Here is a 23,641-nt window from a genome sequence, read left to right as displayed (position 1 = left end):
CGCAAACCCCTGCTCTTTCCAGGCTAAACGCACTCCCTGTGCGCGGGCGTGAACGCCGACGCCAGGCCACGCAGGATGTGTGAGCAGCTGGGTACAGCCCTCGCTCGGTTCCCGCCCCCACAGCTCTCACGGCTGTCACTCCGCCGTCTCCACACCTGCCCTCACCCTCACCGGCGTGTCCCCGTGGGCGGAGGACGGGCGAGTGAGGGTGACACCAGCCCTCGGGGGTGAGAGGTTTGCTGTGTTCGCGGAGGGGCTGTGTCCTAGCTCGGTCCTTCAAGATGCTTTCTGCACTTTTAGAGGAAATGTTCTAGAAAAATGCGTTCCACAGTTAAAGGATGGAAATCCAGAGTTTTCCACTTATTGCTTAGATTCTAGTGGCTCTAGAATATGACCGAGACCATCCCTAACTGCACACTCCCACAGGGGGCTGCCATCGGCAGACAGGCTTTTTAATCCATTAAAACCGGCGTGGTTTCTAAATCGGTCCTAATCGTGTGGCTCCTTGCTTGGGTGCACGTGAGGAAAGTCCTAATATCGGCGTGACTTTCCAGATGGCAGAGTGAGATTTTTAAAAATACAACGGACACGCCCGAGGCCCACCACTTCTGTTCAATTTTAAAAGCAAACTTTTATGACGGACACAAAAGTCTGCTTTCTACACGATGTCCCACTAAAACACGGGCATCTGGGGGCCGCTCACATGCGTCGCTGTAAGGAAGGTGCTCAGGTGAGAGGGAAATATCGATTCTTGACCCGAAGGCAGTGACGGCCCCATGTTTCAGCTAGCTCCTAACAACACACGTGTTGAATGAGGTCCTTTATGCAGACGGGGAAACGGAGGCTGAGGAGATGCAGTGACCCGTCCGAGCTCACGCAGTCCCGAATCCAAAGCCATGGCCGAGCCACCGAAGTCACATTCGTGTGAAGTACCTTTGCCTGTCCATACCTACGGAACTGCTGAGAACGGTTTTTATGGAATTTATTGGGGTGACTTTGGCTAATAAAATATATGGGGTTCAGGTGTACAACTCTGTGCTACATCTTCTGAATTTCGTGTTGTGTGCTCACCACCCCAGTCACGTCTCCTTCCATCCCATTTGTCCCCCATTTGCCTCCTTCGGCCAGTACTGCCCTCCACCCCCCTTCCCCGGCAATCACCACATGCTGACTGTGCCCGGGAGACCTGAGGAGGGTGAAGGGATTAAGCAAAGAAAAAACATTTAACATTTTTTAAAACGACTTCTAAAGCAATGGCATGCTCATTGGCATTAGCCATGTCAGGATTAGGAGGGCCAGCTCTCCGTCCTCGGCAGCAGGAGAAGGATTTGTTCTTGTTTGTTTTCTGGGAAGATGTTTCCTGTCTGTGCTTCGAACGCATTGGGGTCAGGAATATAGAAAAGACATGCTTTCCAACACCAATAACGGGGTAAAGAAGCCAGACCTGGGGGTGACCGGAGTGAATTTGTAAGTGTTCCAGTAGAGCAGGGAGTAAAAAGGTGCAGCCAATGGGAAATGCTAGGGGCCTGACCACTATTTTAGAAGCTTTGACTATTACCTAGTTTGGATTTATCGTTTTTTATAACTTTACTTGAAGGAATAGTCCATGGATGATGATGTTAACAGATGATGAGGATGATGGGTGTGGAGGTGGTGACAATGGTGGTGACAGTGATGATGGTGATGATGAGGCTGTTGGTGATGACTATGATGGTGGTGGTGATGATGATGGTGGTGACAGTGGTGTTGATGACTGTAATAATGATGAAGGTGGTGGTGATGATGATGGTGATGATGATGGTGATGATGGTGGTGACAGTGATGATGGTGATGGTGATGATGATGATGTTGGTGGTGACGATGGTGATGGTGATGGTGATGGTGATGATGATGGTGGTGACAGTGGTATTGATGACTGTAATAATGATGAAGGTGGTGGTGATGATAGTGGTGATGATGATGGTGATGATGGTGGTGACAGTGATGACGGTGGTAGTGGTGATGACTGTAATGATGATGGTGATGGTGATGATGGTGGTGGTGACAGTGGTGATGGTGATGATGATGTTGGTGGTGGTGGTGATGACTGTGATGATGATGAAGGTGATGGTGATGGTTACATTGATGGTAGCCATTTTCTTTTTATCGAGCACTTCGTATGCACCAGATTCAGTTCTCACGTGTGTTACTCTAAAGTACATGAACTCATTTCCTTATCAGAGCAGCTTTGCAAGGTTGGTGCTATGATTACCCTCGTTTTACATGTGAGGAAACTGAGGCAGAGGGGTGCGAGCTTGTCCAGAGCCAGGAGCAGAGCCAGGGCCGCCTTCCCGCCGCGGTCAGCGGCAGCTCCTGGGTGCTCCCTCGGCTCAGCGATACGCTGCCCGTTTCTCCAGTCTCACCGCCTGTGGCTGTGCTCCTGGCAGCTGCTCTTCGTTTCCTCTCCGATCTGCCCGCTCCTCTTCCGATGGTGGCTCGGAGCCCTGTCTCAGCATTTGAACAGGCCACCGATTCTCCCGGCCCCCACCCCTGCCGGCGGGAGTGCGGCCGGGGTGCTGTCGTGAAGGTAATCTCCTGTGTCTTCTCCCTCCGGCTGGCCGTTTTCACTCTGACGTCCTTTCTGTGGGACACGCGTTGGTGCCGGTTGTGGCAAGTTCCCTCCAGTGGATTCGTCCCTGTTTCTGGCGGACCTGGCTCCACGCTGATGCCCCTCTGAGAGGGTGTACCCACCTCCGATGTGTGCGGCCCCACAGCCTCGGCCGCCTCCCCGCCCGGAGGGGATCCCCGGGACCCTCCATCAGCCCTGACTGGGGTGCGGCTGTCCCAGGGCTCTGCTCTCCCTCTCCTCCTGGCTCAGGTTTTCTCTTCCGGGTGCGTCTGCCGGTAACCTTTCACAGTGGAACTTTCTGAACTCCGGGGAAGCTGGGTGCAGGGGAGGGAGTGCGGGACTTTCTGAACTCCGGGGAAGTTGGGTGCAGGGGGAGAGAGTGTGGGGTGCGGAAAGTGAAGGAGGAGCATCATGACTTCGGAGACAAGAGAACAGTTTAATTTTCTCCTGTCAAACATCGGGGTGGGTTAATCATCTCAGCCTTTTAAAGCCTCAGACTTTTAAGTTTCCTTCCATCTTTGACACGATTTCTCTCTGCACGCCACCCACGCCCGGAGAATAATAGCGCTAATGTTCTATGCTCCCGAGCTTTTGTGCGGGAACGCCAGGCACTTTGCAGACGCTGCCATTTATCCTGACAACACCTTTGCACGCCCTGGAGACCAGCTTGTGAGCAGGGAGTTGGTTTAATGGAAACGAGGCCCAGGTAGCTACCTGCGACCAGGCGGGAGGCAGAAGGTCCGATGGTGCCGGGACCTCGGCCACAGAAACGCCACCAGCAATACAGGGAGGCCGGCCCCCTTCCCAGCCCAGCAGAGCCGTGGTCTGACCTGAAACCATAGGCAAGAAGGTGGATCGCCGTCCTAGACGGTCTTAAAGGGGCAGGCTTACCGCGAGAGCGTCTTGCTTGGCTGTTTTTTGTCTTGGGCCTCGTGGTGGCATGGCCGGCGAGGGTCCCTGTGGCGGGAGAGAAGCCAGTGCCCGCAATGCCGCCTGGCAGGGCCTGGCATGAAGGGCAGGTGCTCTCGGAGCGGCCACCTCTGCTGGCACTGGGGGCCCGGGGGTGTGGAGCAGGCGGCAGGTTGTCACCCGGGCGGCGGCAGCCCAGGAACTGTCCCTGGGGCCCCGGGTGGAGGAGCCAGTGCCCCCGGCACCCATAAGAGATGGAGGTGAGGGGTTGCCCAGCCGCAGGGCGCTGGCTTACCCACTGCTGCCTGGACTGGGCTCCCGCTGCTTCCGACCCTCCTCCCCGGACGGTCCCGGCTCCCTCCTTCGCTCCTGTAGTGCCTCTGCTCACCGCCCGCTTGGCAAAGGGGCTCCCGGGCTCCCCGCCCTCCGGGCCTCCCGGGACCGTGCTGGCCGCGCCCACACCGGCCCCCACGCCTCCGCCTCTCCTCGCCGCCCGCTCTGCGGGGGGAGCGATTGCAGCTCACCTGCTCTGTCGCCGGGACCCAGGGTGGCAGCTCCCCAGGGGGACACGCGGGGGACCCCGTGCTCTGGGTGCGGCTGTGTGGCTGCGGCTGGCAGGTGTGACCCTCGGTGAGCCGCACTCTGTAGCCGCCGGAGCGGGGATAGCGCAGACTCTGCCGCCAGCGGGAGGCCGGGTGGCACGGCCGGGGCCACGGAGGCTGCAGAGCAAAGGCCCGGGAGGGCGCTGGAGGGGGCGGGCGGCCGGAGACCGGAGGCGCGGTGCACGGCGCCCGCTCTGCCTGTGCCGTGTCGGGTCCTGCGGGTCCTCGGCCTGGAGTTTGGGGTTTTGTCATCGTTTCACTGGAATGCATCTTCCCGGGATATGTTTCAAGAAACGTATGCAGGTGGCATGTTTACTGAAAACATACGTACATACACCTGTGACTTTCATGTGTTCACATGGGTATGTCAGTTGCCTTCAGACAGCGTGGCTGCGGAGAGGGTCCTTCCATGACAAGCAGCAGACCCAGCCCCTGCCCCCGGCCCCCGGTGTGTGTGTTTCCGGACGCCGGAGGCCTGGCTGTGTGTCCTTCCCCCTGGCCCGGGCATTCTCCTGCCGAGGAGCACGCAGTAGGCTCTTTGAGGACAGACGCGAGGGCCTCACACACGGGCAGCTCTGAAGTGATCCCCGTGGGCCCCACCGAGCCGGCGTCTAAGGAATCTAAGTCAGGGCTTTGCTGAGACACGGGCTGATCCCCGGGGACCGGATCCAGGCGGTCAGGCCCCAGGTTACCCATCTGGCTCCCAAGTCGGCTGAGTCTGGGTGACTGCCCCCCAGTGGTGGTGGGAGCATGTGGGATGATTATTTTATTATTATCTTTATCTTTAAACTAGGGGCCCGGTGCACGAAATTCATGCACGAGTAGAGTCCCTAGGCCTGGCCAGCGATCAGGGCCGATCGGGGCCTGCCTTCATTCCACACCGCCCCTGGTGGTCAGCGCATGTCATAGCGAGCAATCAAACTCCCGGCCTCCTGGTCCAGCTCCCGAGGGGACACTGCCTATTAGCCATATATCCCAACACCATCCCTTTTTAAAAACAGATTCCCGCCCTCCCGTAGCTGAGAATACTGTCCCCGGAGCAACTTATCCCCGTATCCCGGTGTGTTTTAATCTCTCAAGTCCGTTAGGACAAAGTCGGGATGAAGAACACCCCGCTGTATGCCCGGGATTTTCCATCTGAAGAGGCTGCTATTCAGTTCCACTGACATTGACTTCTGACTGGGGGAGGTTTAAATATATCCCCTTTCCCCAGCCTCTCTTTAATTAGCCTCGTTTCAAATGATAATTCTCTTTCTTTATATTAAATGTTCATAACTCTTACATAACATAACTGACGGGAAGCAGGGCCAGCTCATGCCCAGGGGTGCTTTTCTTGGCCCCACGTGGTTTAACCTTCACCGGGACCCGGTCCTGGGGGCCGAGTGTCCCTGAGGCCAGGCCCCGTCACCTCTGTCTCCTTCCAGGCTGTTTGCATCCCCACTCTCTCATCGCCATGCTGGGAGGGTTAACACACACTTTTGCCCAAGAATGTTACCCTTCACCCCTCCCTTTATCCCGGCCTCCCCCAGCCTGTCACTCCAGGGCCCAGAATGCACGCCACTCCCCGCAGCTCCGCGCCCTGCACCCACGTCCCCGGGATTGGGTGGGGCCAGCGCTGGGGGCTGACGGGCGCGCACTTCCATCCTGCATGCGGTGGGGACGCTGGCCGGCCTGTCAGCAGCCCGGAGTGTGCCCAGGGCGGCGTGCACATCTGGGTTTGTGTGGAATCGAGAGGAATTGTTATTGTGTGGAATTCAGACAAACGTGTGGTCCAAAGGAAGCTTCCGGAGGCAAAACACACGCTTATTCACTTAGGGCCAGACTTTGTACAGGATCCCTGAGGCTGCCAGGCTGCCTGGCCCCCCACCCACACCCCCGGCCGAGGGTGGCAGGGCGATGGCCTGTGTGTTCAGGGCGCTCAGTAGCAGCACAGAGGCCCCAGGGTCAGAGTGAGAGTGAGCAAACCTTAACCTCTGGCAGCGAGCGGGAGTGACACGCGTGGCAGGTTTAGGGGGGAGGGAGGCACCTCGCTCTCCGCACAGCGGGCGGCAGCAAGGCCGTCCCTGTCTGCTTCCTGTCGGGCCAGGCGGGCCCGGGGACCAGCCTTGAACGCTCACCTCCTGCCCAGAGGAGACTCCGGAATCACCGACACACTCATGGAGTTCCTCTGTCCCACGCAGCACATTGGGGGGTTACGTTTGATGAAATTACAAACCTGCGGTTAGTCCGTGCCACCTGCTGACCACCCGGAGCCGGGGCGTGGGGATGTGCGATTCCTGACCTCCCAGCACCAGCGGCCGGTGCACACTGACGGGGCCGTCCTGTGTGGTCACGGGGGCTTCGGCAGCCTTGGGGTCCCTAAGCCTCCGCTCTCCTCATTCCCACGGCGGCGCCGCCCTGGGGGCCGTGCTCGCTGTGAGGCCTGAGGAGGTCACAGTGAGCCGACGGGTTTCCTAAGAGGCGACGGACCCGATGGGACGCGGGCCCTGCAGGCAAGCGGGTCCCGGGGGCTGCGTGCTCAGCGAGTGCCCAGCGCAGGGGCCTCGGGGGCCTCGGGGAGCTCCTTCCTGTCCCGCCCACTTCCCGGACAGACAGGGGCCAGTTTGCCGGGAAGGCGTCCGGAGCCCATCATGCTCGTCTCTGTCTGGGCGCGGCGGGATCTGGGACCACTTACGGCGTCAGCGTCTGTAAGTGGCACTGAGGGTGCGGACAGGAAGGAAGAGTGACGGACCGGCTGTCCGGAGCCACCGAGGAGTGGAGGCCCCCTTCCTTCTTAGGGCATTTTCTTAGATCTTAATTCATAGCTCACGTGTCACACATCAGGAAGCGAATAGAAAGCAACAGGGTGTAGTCCGGCCCGTGTGGCTCAGGGGCTGAGCGTCGACCTATGAACCAGGAGGTCACGGTTCAATTCCCAGTCGGGGCACAGGCCCAGGTTGTGGGCTCCATCCCCAGTGGGGGGCGTGCAGGAGGCAGCCGATCCATGATCCTCTCTCATCACGGATGTTTCTCTCTCTCCCGCTCCCTGCCTCTCTCTGAAATCAATGTATTTCTTTTTTAACTGGTTCTTGCCGAGTGTGGGTCTCCGGGGAGAAGCAGAATGCATCCAGAGTAAACCTTCCTGCCGGAGGGCTGGTCTGCGGCGAGAACACTCACCACGGCTCCGGGCCCAGGCCGCAGGGGCCGAACCCGGCAGCGCGGACACTTCACGCCGGAAGGGCTGTGAGAGCCGGGCAGCCCTGCCTGCCACGGAGCCGGCCTCCCTCTCATGGCAGCCTTCTGGCCCCCCTCAGGAAGGCCGGCGGGCTGCTCTGTGGCCGCCCTCCTCCTGAGGTGGTTCCAGACCGTGTCCGCACGGTCCGTGTGCTGCCCTGGGTCTCTCTCGCCTGGGATCCCATGTGAACACACCACGGACCTCCGGGGACCCCGGGCAGGAGGGCTTGGGGTCGCTTCCATGTCTTAAACCCGGGCTTCCGTCTGTTCCTCCTCCGATGCATGGCATGTCCTTCCTCTTCGCCATGGACCACACCACGGCGCCTCCGCTGAGCCCCTCAGAGGGGCCTGGCCACGCCGCCCCTCACTGGCAGCGGCTACCGGGCCAGCCAGGTCTCATTCCAGGGCGTCTCTCGGGCTGGTGGATCGATGGGGCTGATTCCAGCCACTGTCTGCTATTGAGTATTGGTATTCACACTCCAGCCGGCAGTGTGAGCCCACGCCCAGGGCAGTGTAGGGGATGAGGCTCCCTGGTGGGGCATTTCTGCTGGTTTTCCACATCCCCTTCCCCATCCCTGGTCCACGCGTGGGTCAGCCAGGCCGCCTCCCTGGTGGGACTGCGGGGGTCTGCGGTCGCTCGGCGGTTGCTCAGTCAGGAGTCAGGGAGGCTGACCTCCGGCCGGCCTGCCCTGGGAACCCGCCTGCGCCCCCCGGGCCGCCCGCCTCCCCGTCAGGGGGACCCTGGCCGTGGGCGTGCTGAGTTCATGGGAGCATGGACGGTCCAACTGTCTCCCCAAGCGGGTACCTGTGACCAGTGCCGAAAGCCATCCGGTGCTGAGCCTGTGACCAGTGCCGAAAGCCACCCGGTGCTGAGCCTGTGACGGGTGCTGACAGCCACCGGGTGCCAAGGGGCTGCGAGCAGAATGCAGACGCTCCCCCAGCCCCTGCAGGTCTTGCTTCCAAGAAGCAGCCGCGGAGCCTCTGCTCCTGCTTTTCAGGCGTTGATTTCTTTGTTCCAGAGAATGCACTGTGATTGCTCACGGTCCTTTGTTTGCCGGCCTCGCAGCTGAGTTTCTGTGGTGGAAATGAGGGCCGTCCTCGGCGGGCAGTGGCCCCCGCCCCCCGCGGCCTGCCCCCTGAGAGCCCCGTGCCCTGGTCCATGCAGTTGCTGGGCAGAGCGGTGCCTTGGCGTGTTTGGTCCCTGTCACTAACCCTCGTGCCTGAGCCAAGCAGGGCCTGGGATTCCACCCCCCCTGCCTCCCCCCACAGCTTTCACTCCCCACATCCACGCTGGCCTTGCTCTCAGGAGCTTCATTCTTCAGAGACACCGTGGTCCTGTTTGAAGTGCCCTCCCGGCTCTGTCACCGCTGACCACACAGCTCCCAGACTCTTCCCAACGCGTGTCAGGCGCGTGATCTGAGCATGCGGGCCTGCCCCGGAGTGCTCCCCCTCCCTCCGCTCTGCCCACCCGCCCGGCTCCCCTGCCCTCCCAGCGCCTCTGTCCAGTGAGGTCCCTCTGCACCCCCTCTGGCCTGCTCCCCTTTTCCTCAGCTGACCCCTGTGTTCTGGCACCTCATCTGGGAACTTCCTGGCAAAGGGCCCTGGCGTGAGCAGTCCGTGGCCGCAGAGGCCTAGGAGACAATCGAGGGGAAACGCTTTATGACACGGGGTTTGCTAACGGTTTCCTGGATTGACACGGAACGCTCAGGATCCGGAGAGAAGAGGTCAGCTGGGCTCCATGGAAATGAGAAGCTTGTGTGCCCCCGAGAACACAGCAGGCAGAGCGAAAGGCCCCCACGGAAATACATGTGCACCATAGACCTGATCAGAAGTGGCTGTGCAGGCTATAGGTCAACAACCACAATACCCCACAGCCCAACCCAAAAGCGAATAAAGGCCCTGGCTAGTGTGGCTCAGTGGATAAAGTGTCGGCCTGCAGACTGAAGGGTCCTGGGTTCAATTCTGGTCAAGGGCACAGGCCCGGGTTGCGGGCTCAATACCCAGGGTGGGGCATGCAAGAGGCAGCTGATTCTCTCATCATTGATATTTCTATCTCTCTCTCCCTCTCTCTTCTCCTCTGAAATCAATAAAAATAAAAATAAAAAAGTGAGCAAAGGACTTGAGTAAACATTTCTCCAAGGAAGACAGACAGACGTTTAGTGAGCACAGACACGATGCTTAGCATCCCTGAACACAGGGCGACACAGGCGGAGCCACAGGAAAGTCCCACCTCCTCTCGCCAGCAGCTGATTGGGTCACAGACTGTATTTCATGCAGATGCTGAAGGTTATTTCACAAATAATGGACAGGAAATTTGGGTGGCCTCTCCAGCCCGGGTGGTCCTGTCCATCAGCCTCGGGTTCCCTCACTCCCGCTCCTTCCCCGTCCTTAGAGGTGTGCGCGGAGCCTCGTCCGCCCGGGGGGGGGTCTTCCCCTCCACACGCGTGCTCTCAAACAGACTCGCGTGCACACACACACATGCAAGCACATGCAAGCATACACCCACATGCAAGCACATGCAAGCATACACCCACATGCAAGCATACACACACACACACACACACACACACACACACACGCACACAGACACCCTTCCAGAACTGTTCTCACGGGCACCCCTGTGTCCGTCTCAAACCCAGGACCCGCTCTGGCACTGCTTTCGGGACCGCTCAGGGCTGTGAGAGCAGCGCCCTGCTCCTTGCGCCAGCGGTGGGCACACTCGTGGCTGTTTTCCCGGGTGGTGTCTGTCTTAAGGGAAGGAAGAGCTGTTGCAATAGCAGTTGTGCGCTCTCTGCTCATTCTAATTCCTCTCATCTCAGCCAGTCGTCCCCACGTTGCAGGTTAGGGCTGGGGGTGCCCCACGGGGCAGGCTGACCCAGAACCGCTTCAGAGACCCCCCACGTGGGTTCTCACTCCAGGCCCTGCAATGCTGCTCCCAGCATCCCCGGCGGGTCCGGAGCAGGGGCTGGAGCTGGTGCAGGGCCTGGCCGTCACGGCTCCCGGACCAGAGCGGGGAGCCGTGCGTGTGGGCCTGTGTGGGCGCCACGTCGAGGTCAGCTGCGGCTCTGGGCACCATCTGATGTCCAGAGGGTCTCCCTGGATGGAGACACCCGTGGGGCCTCCGGAGCAGCCGGCATTAACCCGTGTTCCCTTGTCCCCGCAGGCAGCTGCCTCCCCTTCGCACCGACCAGTGGGCGCACAGGGCCCGCCCTGCTGACCCCGAGAGGCAGGACCGACGCCCGGGAGCCGATGAGGGATGAGCCGGCCGCCGGCAGCCCGGACGCCCGCCGCGCCCCAGGTACCGGTGGCCGCTGTGCCCCCTCACGTCCGTCCTGCTCCGGGAGGACCCGGCGTGCGGACCACGTCCCAGTGCGGGGGCCGTGGCTCCGTGTCAGGAAGGACCCGGGTGGGGAGGGCCGGCTCGCGCTCTCTGATGCCCGCGTGGCTCTCACCTGACCGGCCCACGTCCCTCTTACCCGGCGTGGCAGGGGAGGCCAGACACTGGCTAGCACCGCGCCGGACGATCACTGAGCCGTGACACGTACTCCGGCATCCCCACGTGGGCACGTTCCACACCGGCCTCCCCCGCACCCTCTCGCTGACCGTGTCCGTGGCGAGACCCGCGCCCAGCGGAGGGCTCTGCTTGATGGGAACGGAGCTCCGAAACGGGGCAGGAGCCTGCGGCCCGCCGGGTCTCACCGGGGCGGGCGGGCGCCTCCAGGGCCATCAGCCTGCGGTGCGTTCATCGTTCATCACCAAAATGCAGCTCTGGTGGCTGTTCCCGCAGACACACTGAGTGGGGGGCGGAGCCACTGGGGGGCGCTCAGGCCGCCTTCACAACATCTCCGGCTCTGCCGTTTCTCTCTGTCCCGGCCCCGGAACCCAGTCCTGTGGCCGTGGCTCCCGATGGGGCGGGGGACGGAGACGCAGGCCGCCATGAGAGATCGGGCACCGTTGGAAGACGCGGTTGGGGTCTGGCTGGCGGCGTGGCGGGACGCGCACAGGAAGGGAGGGGGGGAGAGCCGTGGTCCCGCCCACTGGGGGCTCTGGCTTCGGCCCAGGCCACGGTCCAGGCGGGAAGACGGGGCTGGGGAGGGAGAAGGAGAGCGGGTCTCGGCGTGTGAGGGGCGGAGCCTGTTAGACGGCATCTGAAGGGTGCTGAGTGGACAGTGAGGTGGGTGCCCCTGGGCTGAGGGACCCACAGGAGCCGGGAGTCATTGGAGACACTGAGAGAGCAGTGTCCTGGCAGCTGAGATCCGTGCCCGCCCGCCGGGGCACTTAGAGTGCGGGGAGCGGGATGCCGCAGGGCGGGAGGGAGGGAGGGATGGAGGGAGGGGCCGCTGTGCAAGGCCCAGAGGCCGAGACGGGAGCGGCTCGAGGAGCCAGTGAGCCACTGGGACCCGCGCAGAGCGGGGACGTGGTGCCTGGGTCGGCCGTGTGATGCGGTGTGGCTGGCAGCACTGTCCTGTGGCGGGAGGCGAGCCTGGGGCAGAGGTTCCAGGAGATGAGGGCAGGGGTGGCGTGCCCAGAGGCCTCCTCCAGGAGTGGCTACAGACTGCGGGGAGCCTGCTGACAGGTGGGGGGCCCGGGAGCCCACAGGCATTGAGCAGGGCATCTCACCTCGAGGGGGAGGGGTCTCTCTTTTGTGCAGGAGGATCGACCTCCAAAAAGAGAGCATCTCAATGGGGAGACCGGCCCGGCTGGGGGGCTCGGGGTGAGCGTCGACCTGTGAGCTTGAGGCTGTGATTCCATTCCCGTCAGGGCACAGGCCGGGCTGCAGACTCGATCCCCTGCTCGGGGCGTGCAGGAGGCAGCCGGTCCCTGATTCTCTCTCATCATTGATGCTTCTCTCTCTCTCTCCCTCCCTGAATCAGTACAAATCTGTTTAAAAACAGTTTTCACCGGTGCCACCGGGAGGACCGCAGAGCTCGCAGCCGCGGGAGGGGTCTCGGCGACGGCTCGGAGTCCTCCGCCCCGTGTGTGACGTGGGGGAGCCCTGGGGTTCAGGGTGGAAACGTTCTTCACAGGGAAAGCGTGTGATGGAGATGCGGCCAGACACGAACACGGTTTCCACCGAGGCTTCTCCCGGAGCCGCCGGCCGGAAGCTGCCGGCGTGTGGACCGGTTCCAGGCGTCGGTGCTCAGTGACAGGTTCTTGTTCTTGTTTTGTTTCCGAGCTGGTTTTGTCCTGACTGCACCTCTGCTGTCAACAAGCTGCCCTCTGCAGCCTCCGTCCACTCCCACACGGAGGGACCCGGGCCTGGGGCCAGCCATGAGGTGTGCCCAGTGGGGACGGACAGGCCAGGGAGCAGGGAGCAGGGCCAGGGAGCAGGGGGCAGGGCCAGAAACCCAGGGGTCAGGGCCATGCTGGCGGGCGAGCAGGAGTCTGTCAAGGCCAATGAGGGTGAGGGTGACACAGGGCGTGCCCGAGGCTGCGTCCTGAATCCCGCCTCACCCTCACCCTCACCCTCACCCTCACCCTCACCCACGGAGGCCTGTACCTCTCACGGTGCACCATCTGCTATGAAGTGACGCCCCAGAATCTAAGCTACCCCCCCCCCGCCCGAATACGAGGAGAACACAGGTGTGGGCTCAGGCCCTTCGCGGGCTCCCAGCACCCGGAGGCCGGGGCTGGGGTCCTCTCCCCTGGGAGCAGGTGGATGGGGGTGTGGCTGGCCGTGAACCCCGTCCCACTGCCCCCAGGGCCTGTGGGGTCACTCTTTCCCCCCTGCCCCCCCGCACTCCTGTCCGTGGGCTCAGGGTCAGACCTCTATGTCAGGGTGAGTTCTGTATTAATTAGATGCGTTTAAAGACCCGACTTTCCACCCACAATTACTGAGCAGAGGGACCTGGTCAGGGCTGACTCATCCTAGGGCTCCGGGATGAGCCAGCGCCTGCTCATTGCCTGCTCCGGGCGCCTCCTGCCGGCCCCAGGGTGCAATTCAACAAAACGGCAAACAAGCCCCACTCAGAGGTCACGGCCGCATGGCGATGGGCCAGGGTGCACAGGGCCGAGAGGGGAGGGAGCTGGGGGTCCGGGCAGGTGTGGGGGGCAGCGCCCCCTTCATCCAGGCAGCACCGGCCACCGTCACCTCCAGGGTCCGGGCGCTGAGCTCAGCGGCTCCACCAGAGCCGCACGCGCAGGTGGACGGCTCAGCATGGAGCCAGGTCTGAGGGCGGAGCACCGACGTGCAGTCCACACCCACCCACCCGCCAATGCCCGTCACCCACACGCCCCCGCCCGTCCGTGGCTGCAGACATGGTGCCGCCGGGGTGTGTGTGTGGTGTGTGTGCTTTTGTTTAGCGTGACTTCACACCCCAACCGTTCAGCTGAGCTGGTTTTAAATAAGAGCCGTTCAGACGGGAGACCTGTGAGGTGGCCTCCGGCCCTGCCGCCTCCCACACTCCCGCCATGTGGGTCCCCGGGCACAGGCCTCGCGGGTGGAGGTACCCCCCCCCCCCCGCTGAGATGCCGGCGGGGGTGGGCCTGCAGGTCGCACTGTGGGAAGGGCGCTCTTAGAGGCCGTCCTTGTGTTGCTACCACACGTGACCGTGTGCGCTGGAAGTGGCCTCTTGCTGACGGACCTCGTGGGAAAGCCAAGTGGGAGCGACAGGAAGCAGAGTCCGTCTCACTGCCGGGCGCTTGTTCTGAGCAGAAACCTTTTATTGCGCCAACTGCTCCATTTGGCAATCCTTCCTTTTTTTTTTTTTTTTTTTTAAGTCCTCACGCTAGGATATGTCTTTCTCTGATTCTAGAGAGCGAGGGAGGGAGAGGGAGAGAGAAACATTGACCGGCTGCCTCGCGTACACACCATGACCGGGGATCGAACCCATAAACCTTCCTGCAATGTCCCAACCACTGAGCCACACCAACTAGGCAATTCCTCTGGTCTGATCAGAGGGAAACACGGGGGCGGGGGGGTAAACCTCCTCTTTATTTTAAAGGGCCAGCCTGGGCCCTCGGGTGGTAGCTGACTCTGTGGCTCAGAGAGCCTCTGAGCTCCGTGGATACACAGCTCCCTACAGTGAGCACCTAGCCCTCCGCGGCCTGCCTGAGCGTGGGGAGCTGTGTGTGTGTGTGTGTGTGTGTGTGTGTGTGTGTGTGGAGGGGGAGGGGCCTGTGCCTACAGGGCAGGGAGGTGGGGCGGTGTGGGCGCACCTGGGGGCGGGCAGAGGGGGGAGAGGACCTGGGACCCAGCGCGCTCGGAGTTATTTTTGGGGCGCTTGCTGTGAGTGGAGAGAATCGGATGACATTTAAAAGAACGTTGCTTTCGTTCTCATGTCACTCATGTCACTCTCCTGCACATCAAACTGCTTTGCATTTTCCAAAGCCTCGCTGAGCGCACTTCCCGGAGGAGGCGGCTCGGGGGCGGGGGCCGGGGGGGGGGGGCTGGTGTGGGTGAGCCACACCCGCCGGGAGGAACGGGGTGGCCTAGCATGGCGGCCCCAGCCTGGGCTTCCATATATTATTAACTTTTCTATAGAGAGGAAGGGAGAGGGGTAGAGAGTTAGAAACATCAATGATGATATTTCTGGGGATGTGCCCGCAACCAAGGTACATGCCCTTGACCGGGATCGAACCTGGGACCCTTCAGTCCGCAGGCCGACGCTCTGTCCACTGAGCCAAACGGGTTAGGGCTGAACTCTTCTTCTAAAGTTTACCTCGTTCTGTAGACCTCGGACCCACGCGCTGGGAGGATGGCGTTTTGTTCCTTTTTGAGCAGCAGATGTCACTGTCCTCCCCTCGGGCGCTGACCTCATGTTGGAGACTCTGATGTCCGTCACGGGGGCGTGTGGAGGAGGCAAACTGACCGCCTAGTGCCCCACGAACAGGCGCTGCTGAGTGAACGGGCTCGGACGGCCTGTCTCACACTCCGGGGGTCCCCCGGGCGCTCTCAGGGGCTCCATGGGGCCCAGGAAGGGCCTGAGCGTCTTCAGAATCACCGGGTTCGCGGGACCGCAGCGATGGGAGCACGGAAGCACACATTTCGTGCCTCTGAGACGCGGCAGGAAGCGGGTCACTCGGGCCGGGGCGGTCTGCACGGCCGTGTTTCCACATGTCTGTGTCTGTGATGCAGCGGACGGCGCTCAAGGTTCCTTTATCTGAAAATCTCCCGCAGAGTGTGACTCTCGTTCGAGGTCAGTTTATGCCGTCAGGACTCCGTCTCTCCTTTCCTCCCTGCGCCCGCGGGCGGCCCGTCCCCCGGGACGCCCCTCGCGTTGCGGCTGGGAGTCCCCGTCTGGTGAATGAGCAGGAGCCGCTTTCCCGTTTGGCTGCCCGTGGGCGTGGCTGCGGCTGAACTGGGTCCTTCCTGGCTCGTTTGGTGGCAGCTCACTCAGGTTTTAGAATTTGCAAAATATCCCATCATGCCTTCCGTGTCTCCCTAGTATCCGACTCCCAAAACCCCAGGGGAGAAATTTCACTTCTCCCACCGAAAGGTCAGACTCCTCCAGAGAAAAACCGAAGAACCAACTCTGTGATTGCTTTTGTCTCTATCCCAGGACTTACTGTGCACCCAACAGTACCCACCGTGCCCACCATAGGTGCCGACACCAGCACAGGTGCCCAACAGCACCCAGCAGCACTCGCTGTAGGTATCCAATAGGACATCCACGATGGGTACCCAGCGGTACCCACCAGCACCAACCAGCACCCAGTGGTACCCAGCCATCGCCACCACGGGTACCAATAGCACCTACTAGTGGTCACCATGGGTACTCAACAGTACCCACTTCGGGGACTAACTAGTACTCAACAGCACCCACCATGGGTCCCGGCAAGAGCCCTGGTGATTGTAAGACAGAGGCTTCTCCCCAAGTGCCACTTCCCATCATCCTCTCTGCACGCTAAACTGGACACACGAAACCCGTATCTTAAAAGGAAACCGAGAGAGGGCCTCGCTCCGCATGCGGCTGGGCCGTGTGACATGCCCTGTCCACGGGCGGACACGGCTGAGCAGCCCCCGTGGGGACCTTCTGTGACACGCCCGGCGCTCCGGGGGCGGGCACTGCTGTGTCCTTGGTGTTGGGGAGCGTCGATGGCTCCGGGCCCGGCCTCGCTGGGCGGGCAGGCTCTCCAGAGGGTGTCTGCGGGGGGAGGAGGCGGCCCCACAGCCCCCCAAGGCATGGGAGGTCAGAGCTGCGTCAGAATCCAGACTTGCCTTTTCCCCGCCGCCGTTTCCGGCCCACCTCCTCTCTGGAAGGTTCTTTGTGACTTTTCTGTGTCACCTTTGATGCTTTCTGCTCGCACCCGAGGCCGGTCCCTGCTGCACAAAGACACCAGGCGAGGCTCCGGTTCCCCAGCTTCCCCCGAGAGGCGCTGCCTCGGTGAGCTCTCAGGCCCCCCTCCTGCAGGCCGCCCCCCGGGCGGTGTCCTGCAGTAAACCGGGCGGTGGACAGCACAGCCCCGCGCACTGGCCACCCCGGCCACCCTGACCGGGCTGGACACAGGCTGCGGGCGTGTGCCAGCACACCGTGGGCACGGCGGGTCTCCAAGGCCCTCGTGTCAATGAGCCTTTCAGACGGCCTCCGTCTCCTCTCTGAGGAAGTGTGAGCGCAGCCGGGGGCGGCGGGCGGGCTGCTGCGACTCCCTTTCTCGGAGGAAGCAGAGTGTCCGTGTGGGTGACAGCGGCTTTGGTGGCTGTTGCTAGGATAGGGTGTCCGCCTGGGGGGTGCTAATTTGCCATTCAGAGGGATTTTTTTCTCTTTGGTGAGAGCTGATGTACAAACGCGTTAGTAGGAAGGGAGAGAGGGAGAAGCGGAGGGGGCGGGCGAGGCTGGGTGGCAGGAGGGTTTCAGACGCGTGTGGGGAGGGGCGCTGGCGGGGGCGGGGCCGGCACGGATCTCGGCACACAGAACCGTCTGGAAGGGAGAGCGGGAAGGGGGCGGGGACACCCTTTAATCACTGAATTCTGGAGCCCACAGGAAATGGCCACGGGGATCTGAGCTTTGCCAACTAGAGGTCACATTTCAAAAGGCAATCCCAGAATGTTCCTGATTCTTAAGGGGGTCACCGAGGGTATTTCTCTCCCAGAAAAACAGAAGAGAAAGGGGTGAAGACGAAGGCCGTGGCCTGGCGACATAGGAGGAACCCCAGGGAAGGGTGTTATTCCGGAGTCTCCGGAGAAACAGAATGGGGGGGGGGGGAGAGGAGAGAGAGAGAGAGAGAGAGAGAGAGAGAGAGAGAGGAACTTGTCCCTCTTATGTGTTCGTTCATCTGTTGAGTCTTGTCTGTGCCCTAAGTGGGGTTTGAACCCACGACCTTGGCGTCTCATTACAATGTTTCAGCCAATTGAGCTACTGAGCGGGGCTGTTGTGCAAAGCTTTTTACTGTGAATCTATACTTTTACTTTCAGATTGCGATTTACCCGCCCTGAGAGGACCCCCCCCCTCGGCCCCTCCTCTCCCAGCACAGCCATCAGGTGCCCCGGAGCCGAAGGCAGTTCCTCCGCTGGGCGGCGCTCTAAAGTGAAACGGGAATTGTATAAGTCAAATCAAGGGTTTGAAAAAAAGGTTTCATTTCCCTAATTACTTTCTATTGAGTTATCCTGCGCCCGGCGACGGGCTTCTGGGTGAGCTGGCTCAGCGACGGCTGGGCCGGGGCCGCTGGGCAGCTCCTGCCAGCTTAGCTGCTGGAGCCCGCGGGCCCGCAGCCCGAACTGTGTTAGTCTGCGTGGCGGGCGGGGCGACCTCTTACACCCGATGAAGACGGTGCCCGTGGCCGGGCACGGGGGAGGTGTGAGAGGTGTGAGAGCCGGGCCAGTTCCTGGGCCCAGCTCCGCCCTGGGCCGCGGGGGAGGGGGGGGGCAGTGAGCCAGGCAGACCTGTGTCCCTCGTGGCAAACTCCGTGGAAACTTTGATAAACTTGGTGGAAATCTTTTTTCCCCTTTATAACTAGAATGCAGGATTCAGGGGAATATTTTAGTGAGTCTGCTTGCGTGCTCTCTCTTCTGAAAACGTGTTTATACTGGTTTCTGTAAATCCCAGTGCAAACACGTAAAGCCAGACTCTGCCGGTGTCTCACTGTAACCTAAGACAGACATCTGGCTGAGCACAGACAGACAGACAGATCTCCCGAGCGCACATCTGCCCAGCGTTGAGCCGGCGGCGTTGGGGGCACGCTGCCGCTGTGCAGGCGAGCACTCCAGTAGGTCCTCCTCAGTGACCTCGCCTCCCGCCGGCACGGGGCTGGGCTGGGGCAGCCCAGCGGGCAGTGCGGACACCCTGCCTGGACAGGAGAGCGCGGGCCTGCTCAGGGGAGACCCAAAGCCTGGGCTGGCCGTAGCGGCTGTTATAATCCCGGTGTGCCAGGGCTCAAAGCCGACCGGAGACCCAGCCGGAGAGGCCGCCGGGGTGCGGGGCGCCGGGAGCAGCCCCGACAGCGGCCACAGGAGCACCCTCCCCGGAGACACGGGGCCGTGCGGGAAGGTGGCGCAGGCACAGGCACTTTCTCCTCCCGGGACGCCTCGCCGGGCTGTGCCGATGGCGTGTGCTCAGCTCGGAGAAGGCCAGGAGGACGTGGCCGTTTTATGCTCTTTGGGGCTCCCCGTGCTCCCGGTCCCGCTGGGTCACTGCGGCCGTGGAATCCATGAAAATGAAGTTTCCAGGCTCTCAGTCCCCGGCTGAGAGGGTGAGGAACCGCCGCCCACACAGTCAGAAGCAGAGAGGCTCTCCCCGGCGGTCCCTGGGGGACAGTCACAGAGACGAGTGGACTCTGGGGGCTCATGACAAGGATGGCTGTTTCCCCAAATGTGTGCACACTGAGCAGCAGAGAGCTCATGTTTGAAAATGAGTCTAATTTAGTTAACACTGCCTTTGTAATTATTCAAAGTGTGTGTGCACATTTCGGGACACCATCTACACATCTTTTATTAAACTTACTGGAGTTATCTTACCTAATAATAGACAAACATGTAAATTGACCGTACCCCCCCCCCCCACGGCACCAGCCAATAAGAAGTGATATGCAAATTAACCCAACAAAGATGGCAGTTAATTTGCATACATAGGCACTGAGTGCCTGCGACACAGGCTTTCTGTCCCACCCCCGGTCTCTCAGGGCCTCTGGGCAGCATGGGGAGGGACTGGGCCAGGGTGGAGAGGTGCTGGCAGCCAGGGAAAGGAAGGCCCATTCTAGCACGAATCTTCCTGCATTGGGCTTCTAGTTAGTTAATAAGATTGTGTATGCTTGAGGTGTACGGTTCTATAACACGTCATCATATATTGTATCACGTGTTCACCACCCAAAGCCACGTCTCCTTCCGTCACGTGTGTCCCCCTCACACTCTTCGGCCTGCCCCAGCCCCCCTCCCTCTGGTCATCAGCGTGCTGTTGTCTGTGTCTATGAGTTTTGTTTTTCTGCTTAATCCCTCCACTTCTCTCCCCCAGCGCCCCCAGCTTCTCCAGCTCCCCCAGCTCCCCCGCCTCCAGACTCATAGAGAACACAGCAGGAGGGCAGACAGACAGCGGCCAGCGGGCAGGGGGCTCGGAGCCGGGTGAAACAGGTGAGGGGATTAAGTGAAAATAAGAAAAAGACGGTTTACTCTTTATTCTTCAAGAAACAGTGAACTTCTTGCCCCCAGAGGGCAACTGTACATTGTCACATTGAAAACCTGTGACATCATCTCTTCACCGTGCCGCCGTTCGGAAAGGTGGCTGAGACAGCCATGGGCCGTGGGTGTGTCTGTGGCCACTTGCTAAGGTTCTAGCGGCCAAGGAGAAGGTGGCAGAGTGGGATCCGCGGACCCCTGGCAGCTGTCAGTAATGTGACCGATGTATACAGGGCGGGCAGAAGCAGGCCTTACAGTTGCAAGTACATGAAACAGAGTTTATTCTTGCATTATCACTTATTAATTATTACTTTATTTTCCATGTGAGCAACTGTAAGCTGACTTTTGCCTCTCCCTGTATTGGGGCTCAATCGTAATTCATCTGAAGGGTCCCCAGTCCACTGGGACTTCTCCATTTGCTCAAATACATTAGCCCCCATTCTTGGTCCTCACCGAAAGCATGGATGATTCTCAAAGTTCGGGCCCTCTGAGACCCCAAACATCGTCAGCCTCTCTCTCACCTCCAACCTGACCATGAACAACGCTTCCACTGGGCAACTCCAGAGTTCAGAAGAGGCCATCACAGGAAACACTGGCATTTTAGTGAAGGGGCCATACCGTAACTTATGTGCACCAGTGAGGCCCCTCGGCCTGGCCTGTAGGATCGAGCTGAAACCGGCTCTCCAGCATCCCCGGAGGGGTCCCGGATGGCGAGAGGATATAGGCCACACTGAGGGACCCCACCATGCACGAGTGGGTCAGGGAGGGATGTGGGCAGTTGGCCAGCTATGGAGGGGCTGAGGGAGGGCTCCAGGGCATGTCTGGCCCATCTTGCTCAGTCCTGATCGGCAGGACCCCAGCAGCAAGCTATCCTACCAGTCGGAGCATCTGCCCTCTGGTGGTCAGTGCACATCATAGCGACTGGTCGACTGACTCTCTTCTCCCCTGGTGGTCATAGCCAGTGGTTGAGTGACCTTAACATATCATTAGCTTATTATGCTTTTTGATTGGTTGAACAGAAGACGGGACACATAGCATATTAGGCTTTTATTATATAGGATCGTTAGATGAGCATCACAATCATTTTTAACTTGGTTTAATTGTTCAAAGCCGAAAAGTAGGAGAATCTTCAGAAGGTGCCTGCCAGCATTTCTAAGCTCCCATCGCCAGAGGAGTGCCCGGAGCTAATGATGCCCCATTAGGTGTCTCAGTGGCCCCGGGGAAGGCCGTTAGCTGTGGCTGCCAAACACCGCTGAGTGGTGACACGTGATTGGTGACTCATCTAGGAGAAGGTCAGTGTGCGCACCATAAAACCCGGCCCTTGGGCCACACTCCAGGGTCTGAGGCCACCGGAGCCTGTGGGAGGAGAGGGCAGAGGAAGTCTACATAGGAGGTGCCAATGGCCCGCCCGCCCGAGGCCTCTCTCTCTGGCTTCCCACCGTGAGCGCCCACGTGCGGTGGGCTGTTTTCGGGTCCCTGCCAGGTGTCCCGGCGCGAGCTGATGCAGATGGTCCCGCCCTGCCCGGTTCCACCTCAGGTGGAGAACTTGGGTTTGGGCCAGCTGGGCCCTTTCAAGTGACCCATGAGGCATGGTACGCTGAGCCAACCAGTGATTCATGCCACTCAGCTCCGGGGGGTAAAGACGCATTACCCTGTCTGCCAGGCCGGGCCCTTCGACCTGAGGTTGCCGGTCCACAGCGGACTCACATCGCATGGCGAGAAAGGAAAACAAAGATTTATTATGGAGATTTCCAATCAGGAGAAGGCAGTTGGCTTTCCAGTCCATTTTTCCGGTCGGGGTGATACGCTGAGTTGGTTTCTGTCACTGACAGCAGGGGTGGTGGCCACCTGCGTAGGGCTGTGTCCTCACGCAGGACGAGTTTGGATGCCCGTGGGCGTAGGGCACGATAATGGGCAGGAGCACACGTCTCCTGGGTGGAGATTTCTGGAAACTTCCAGGGGAAGCGACTACCAGCATGAAGGCTGGAGGGAGGAGGAGAGAAGCAAACTTCCTCCCAGGCTGGCGGGTCACCCGCAGGGTCCTCACCGGAGGGAGACGTGCAGGGCGGTCCGCGTGGGGACCAGCGGGCGGGCGTTCAGGGGGCTGCTCGCCGAGGCCACACCTCTGCTCAGGCTGCTGCGTCCGGCGCCGTGAGACCCCGCCCGACAGCTGCTCACACGTCATAACGTGGTGCACATGAGCTGTGCGGGGGGCGAGGGGGGGGGAATCGCACTTAAAATATTAGTGTTGATTTCAGAGAGGAAGGGGGAGAGAGCGAAACATCAATGATGAGAGACTCATTGATTGGTTCCCTTCTGCACCCGCGCCCCCCCTCCCCCCCCCGCCCGGCCCCACACTAGGATTGAGCCCACAACCCTGGCATGTGCCCTTGACCGGAATGAAACCCAGGACCCTTCAGTTCTTAGGCCTATGCTCTACCCACTGAGCCACACCGGCCAGGGCAGAAACCCCCCTTTTTCGACCAAACCCCCCTTTTTCGACCATAGTGACTACGATGTTACCGAGCGCCACCCTAACTTATTAAGCCCCGGAGTGCGAACAAGCAGAATGGACGTGGCAGGGAATCATGGGAGAGGCGCTGCCTCAGTTTCTCCTTCCTCCGCTGCCCGGCTGATCTGGCAGGTTTCTCTGGCTCTCGTGGGGTGGTGATGGCCAGCGGGCGAGAAGCACAGGCTGCTGCCCTTGGGCGTTTGTGAGTTACTTTTCTCACCAGCCCCACTCCGTCACAGAGTTCTAGTGGTAGAGCACATGCAGGTAGCTTTCACAGACTCGGGGGAGCTGTCTGTCCTCTGGCGCTCTCTCTGTCCCTCTGGGGGCTTCCACAGAGACGCACAGGGCGAGCCTGTCCCCCTGAGTCAGCCTGACGCCCCAGCGGCTCCCTGAGCCTGCTGCCCGCCTTCAGTGCCGTCCATCCTGGTCTGGACCAGGCACCCCCATGTGCCCGCCTGTGCCCGGGCTCTTTTTTCTTAAAGAACAAAAAGGAGCACATTCTCCTGATTGAATGAGCCACGTTGGTCCTTGTTGTTGAGACAAAGCTGTCAGACCCAACCACTCTTCTTTTCCCCGAAACTGCGTCCGGCCCCTTGGGTAAAGGCCAGGGCTCCTTCTGAAAACGCGGCTTTTGGAATAACGGGCCGTTTGAGAGAAAACGGTGTCCAAGCCACGGGCAAGCCCCGCTTGTGGCAAACGCAGTGACCCCTGCAAACATCACAGCTGCCATCGCGCCTCGCGGTGGGACAGACGCGGAGGGATGTGGAGGCAGCCGCCGGGGAACGCTGCTCTCACGGTGCCTAAGGGTCCCCGGGGCTCAGGGCACCCCTCCCCGGGGGGATGTAAGCTGCTCCCGGACCCCAGCTTCCAACCCCTAATGCTGCTCTGTGCTCCCTTTCTTCCTTGTTAAAAAGTTGTTTTTATTGATTTTTAGATAGAGAGGAAGAGAGAGGGAGAGAGAGAAACACGGATGAGAGAGACACATTGATGGGCTGCCTTCCACATGCTCCCTACTGGGGACCAAACCTGAAACCTAGACATGTGCCCTGCCTGGGAATGGAGCCTGGCACCTCCTGGGCCATGAGGCAGTGCTCAACCCACTGAGCCACACTGTCCACTCAAATGCTTCCATGGGGCTCGGACTTTCTTAAAGAAACGTCTCTCTCAGGCGCCTTCTATACAACATCTGCACACGGTTCTACCACACGGCGTCTATCGGCTCTGAAAGCGCGGTCTTACACGGAATGGAC

The 23,641-nt window shown here is 60.5% G+C and overlaps 1 protein-coding gene across 3 annotated transcripts in view; it reads left to right on the top strand.

The window, feature by feature from the left end:
* Window positions 1-23,641, top strand: part of PDE10A (phosphodiesterase 10A) — a 157,008-nt gene that overhangs the window by 30,969 nt on the left and 102,398 nt on the right. For 2 of the 3 annotated variants that reach the window (XM_084890946.1, XM_084890943.1), the window contains exon 2: window positions 10,496-10,630. The exons of the other annotated variant lie outside the window; for it this stretch is intronic. In XM_084890946.1, the coding sequence (XP_084747072.1) occupies window positions 10,582-10,630 (49 nt within the window). In that variant the 5' untranslated portion in view covers window positions 10,496-10,581. The remainder of the gene's footprint in view (window positions 1-10,495; window positions 10,631-23,641) is intronic. 3 annotated transcript variants of the gene reach the window in all.

This window comes from Pipistrellus hanaki (genome assembly GCF_964339955.1).
Source record: "Pipistrellus hanaki genome assembly, chromosome: 7".
Taxonomy (NCBI): Eukaryota; Metazoa; Chordata; class Mammalia; order Chiroptera; family Vespertilionidae; genus Pipistrellus; species Pipistrellus hanaki.
Note: the sequence above shows the minus strand (reverse complement) of the source record. Positions and strands in the feature narration are given on the sequence as shown.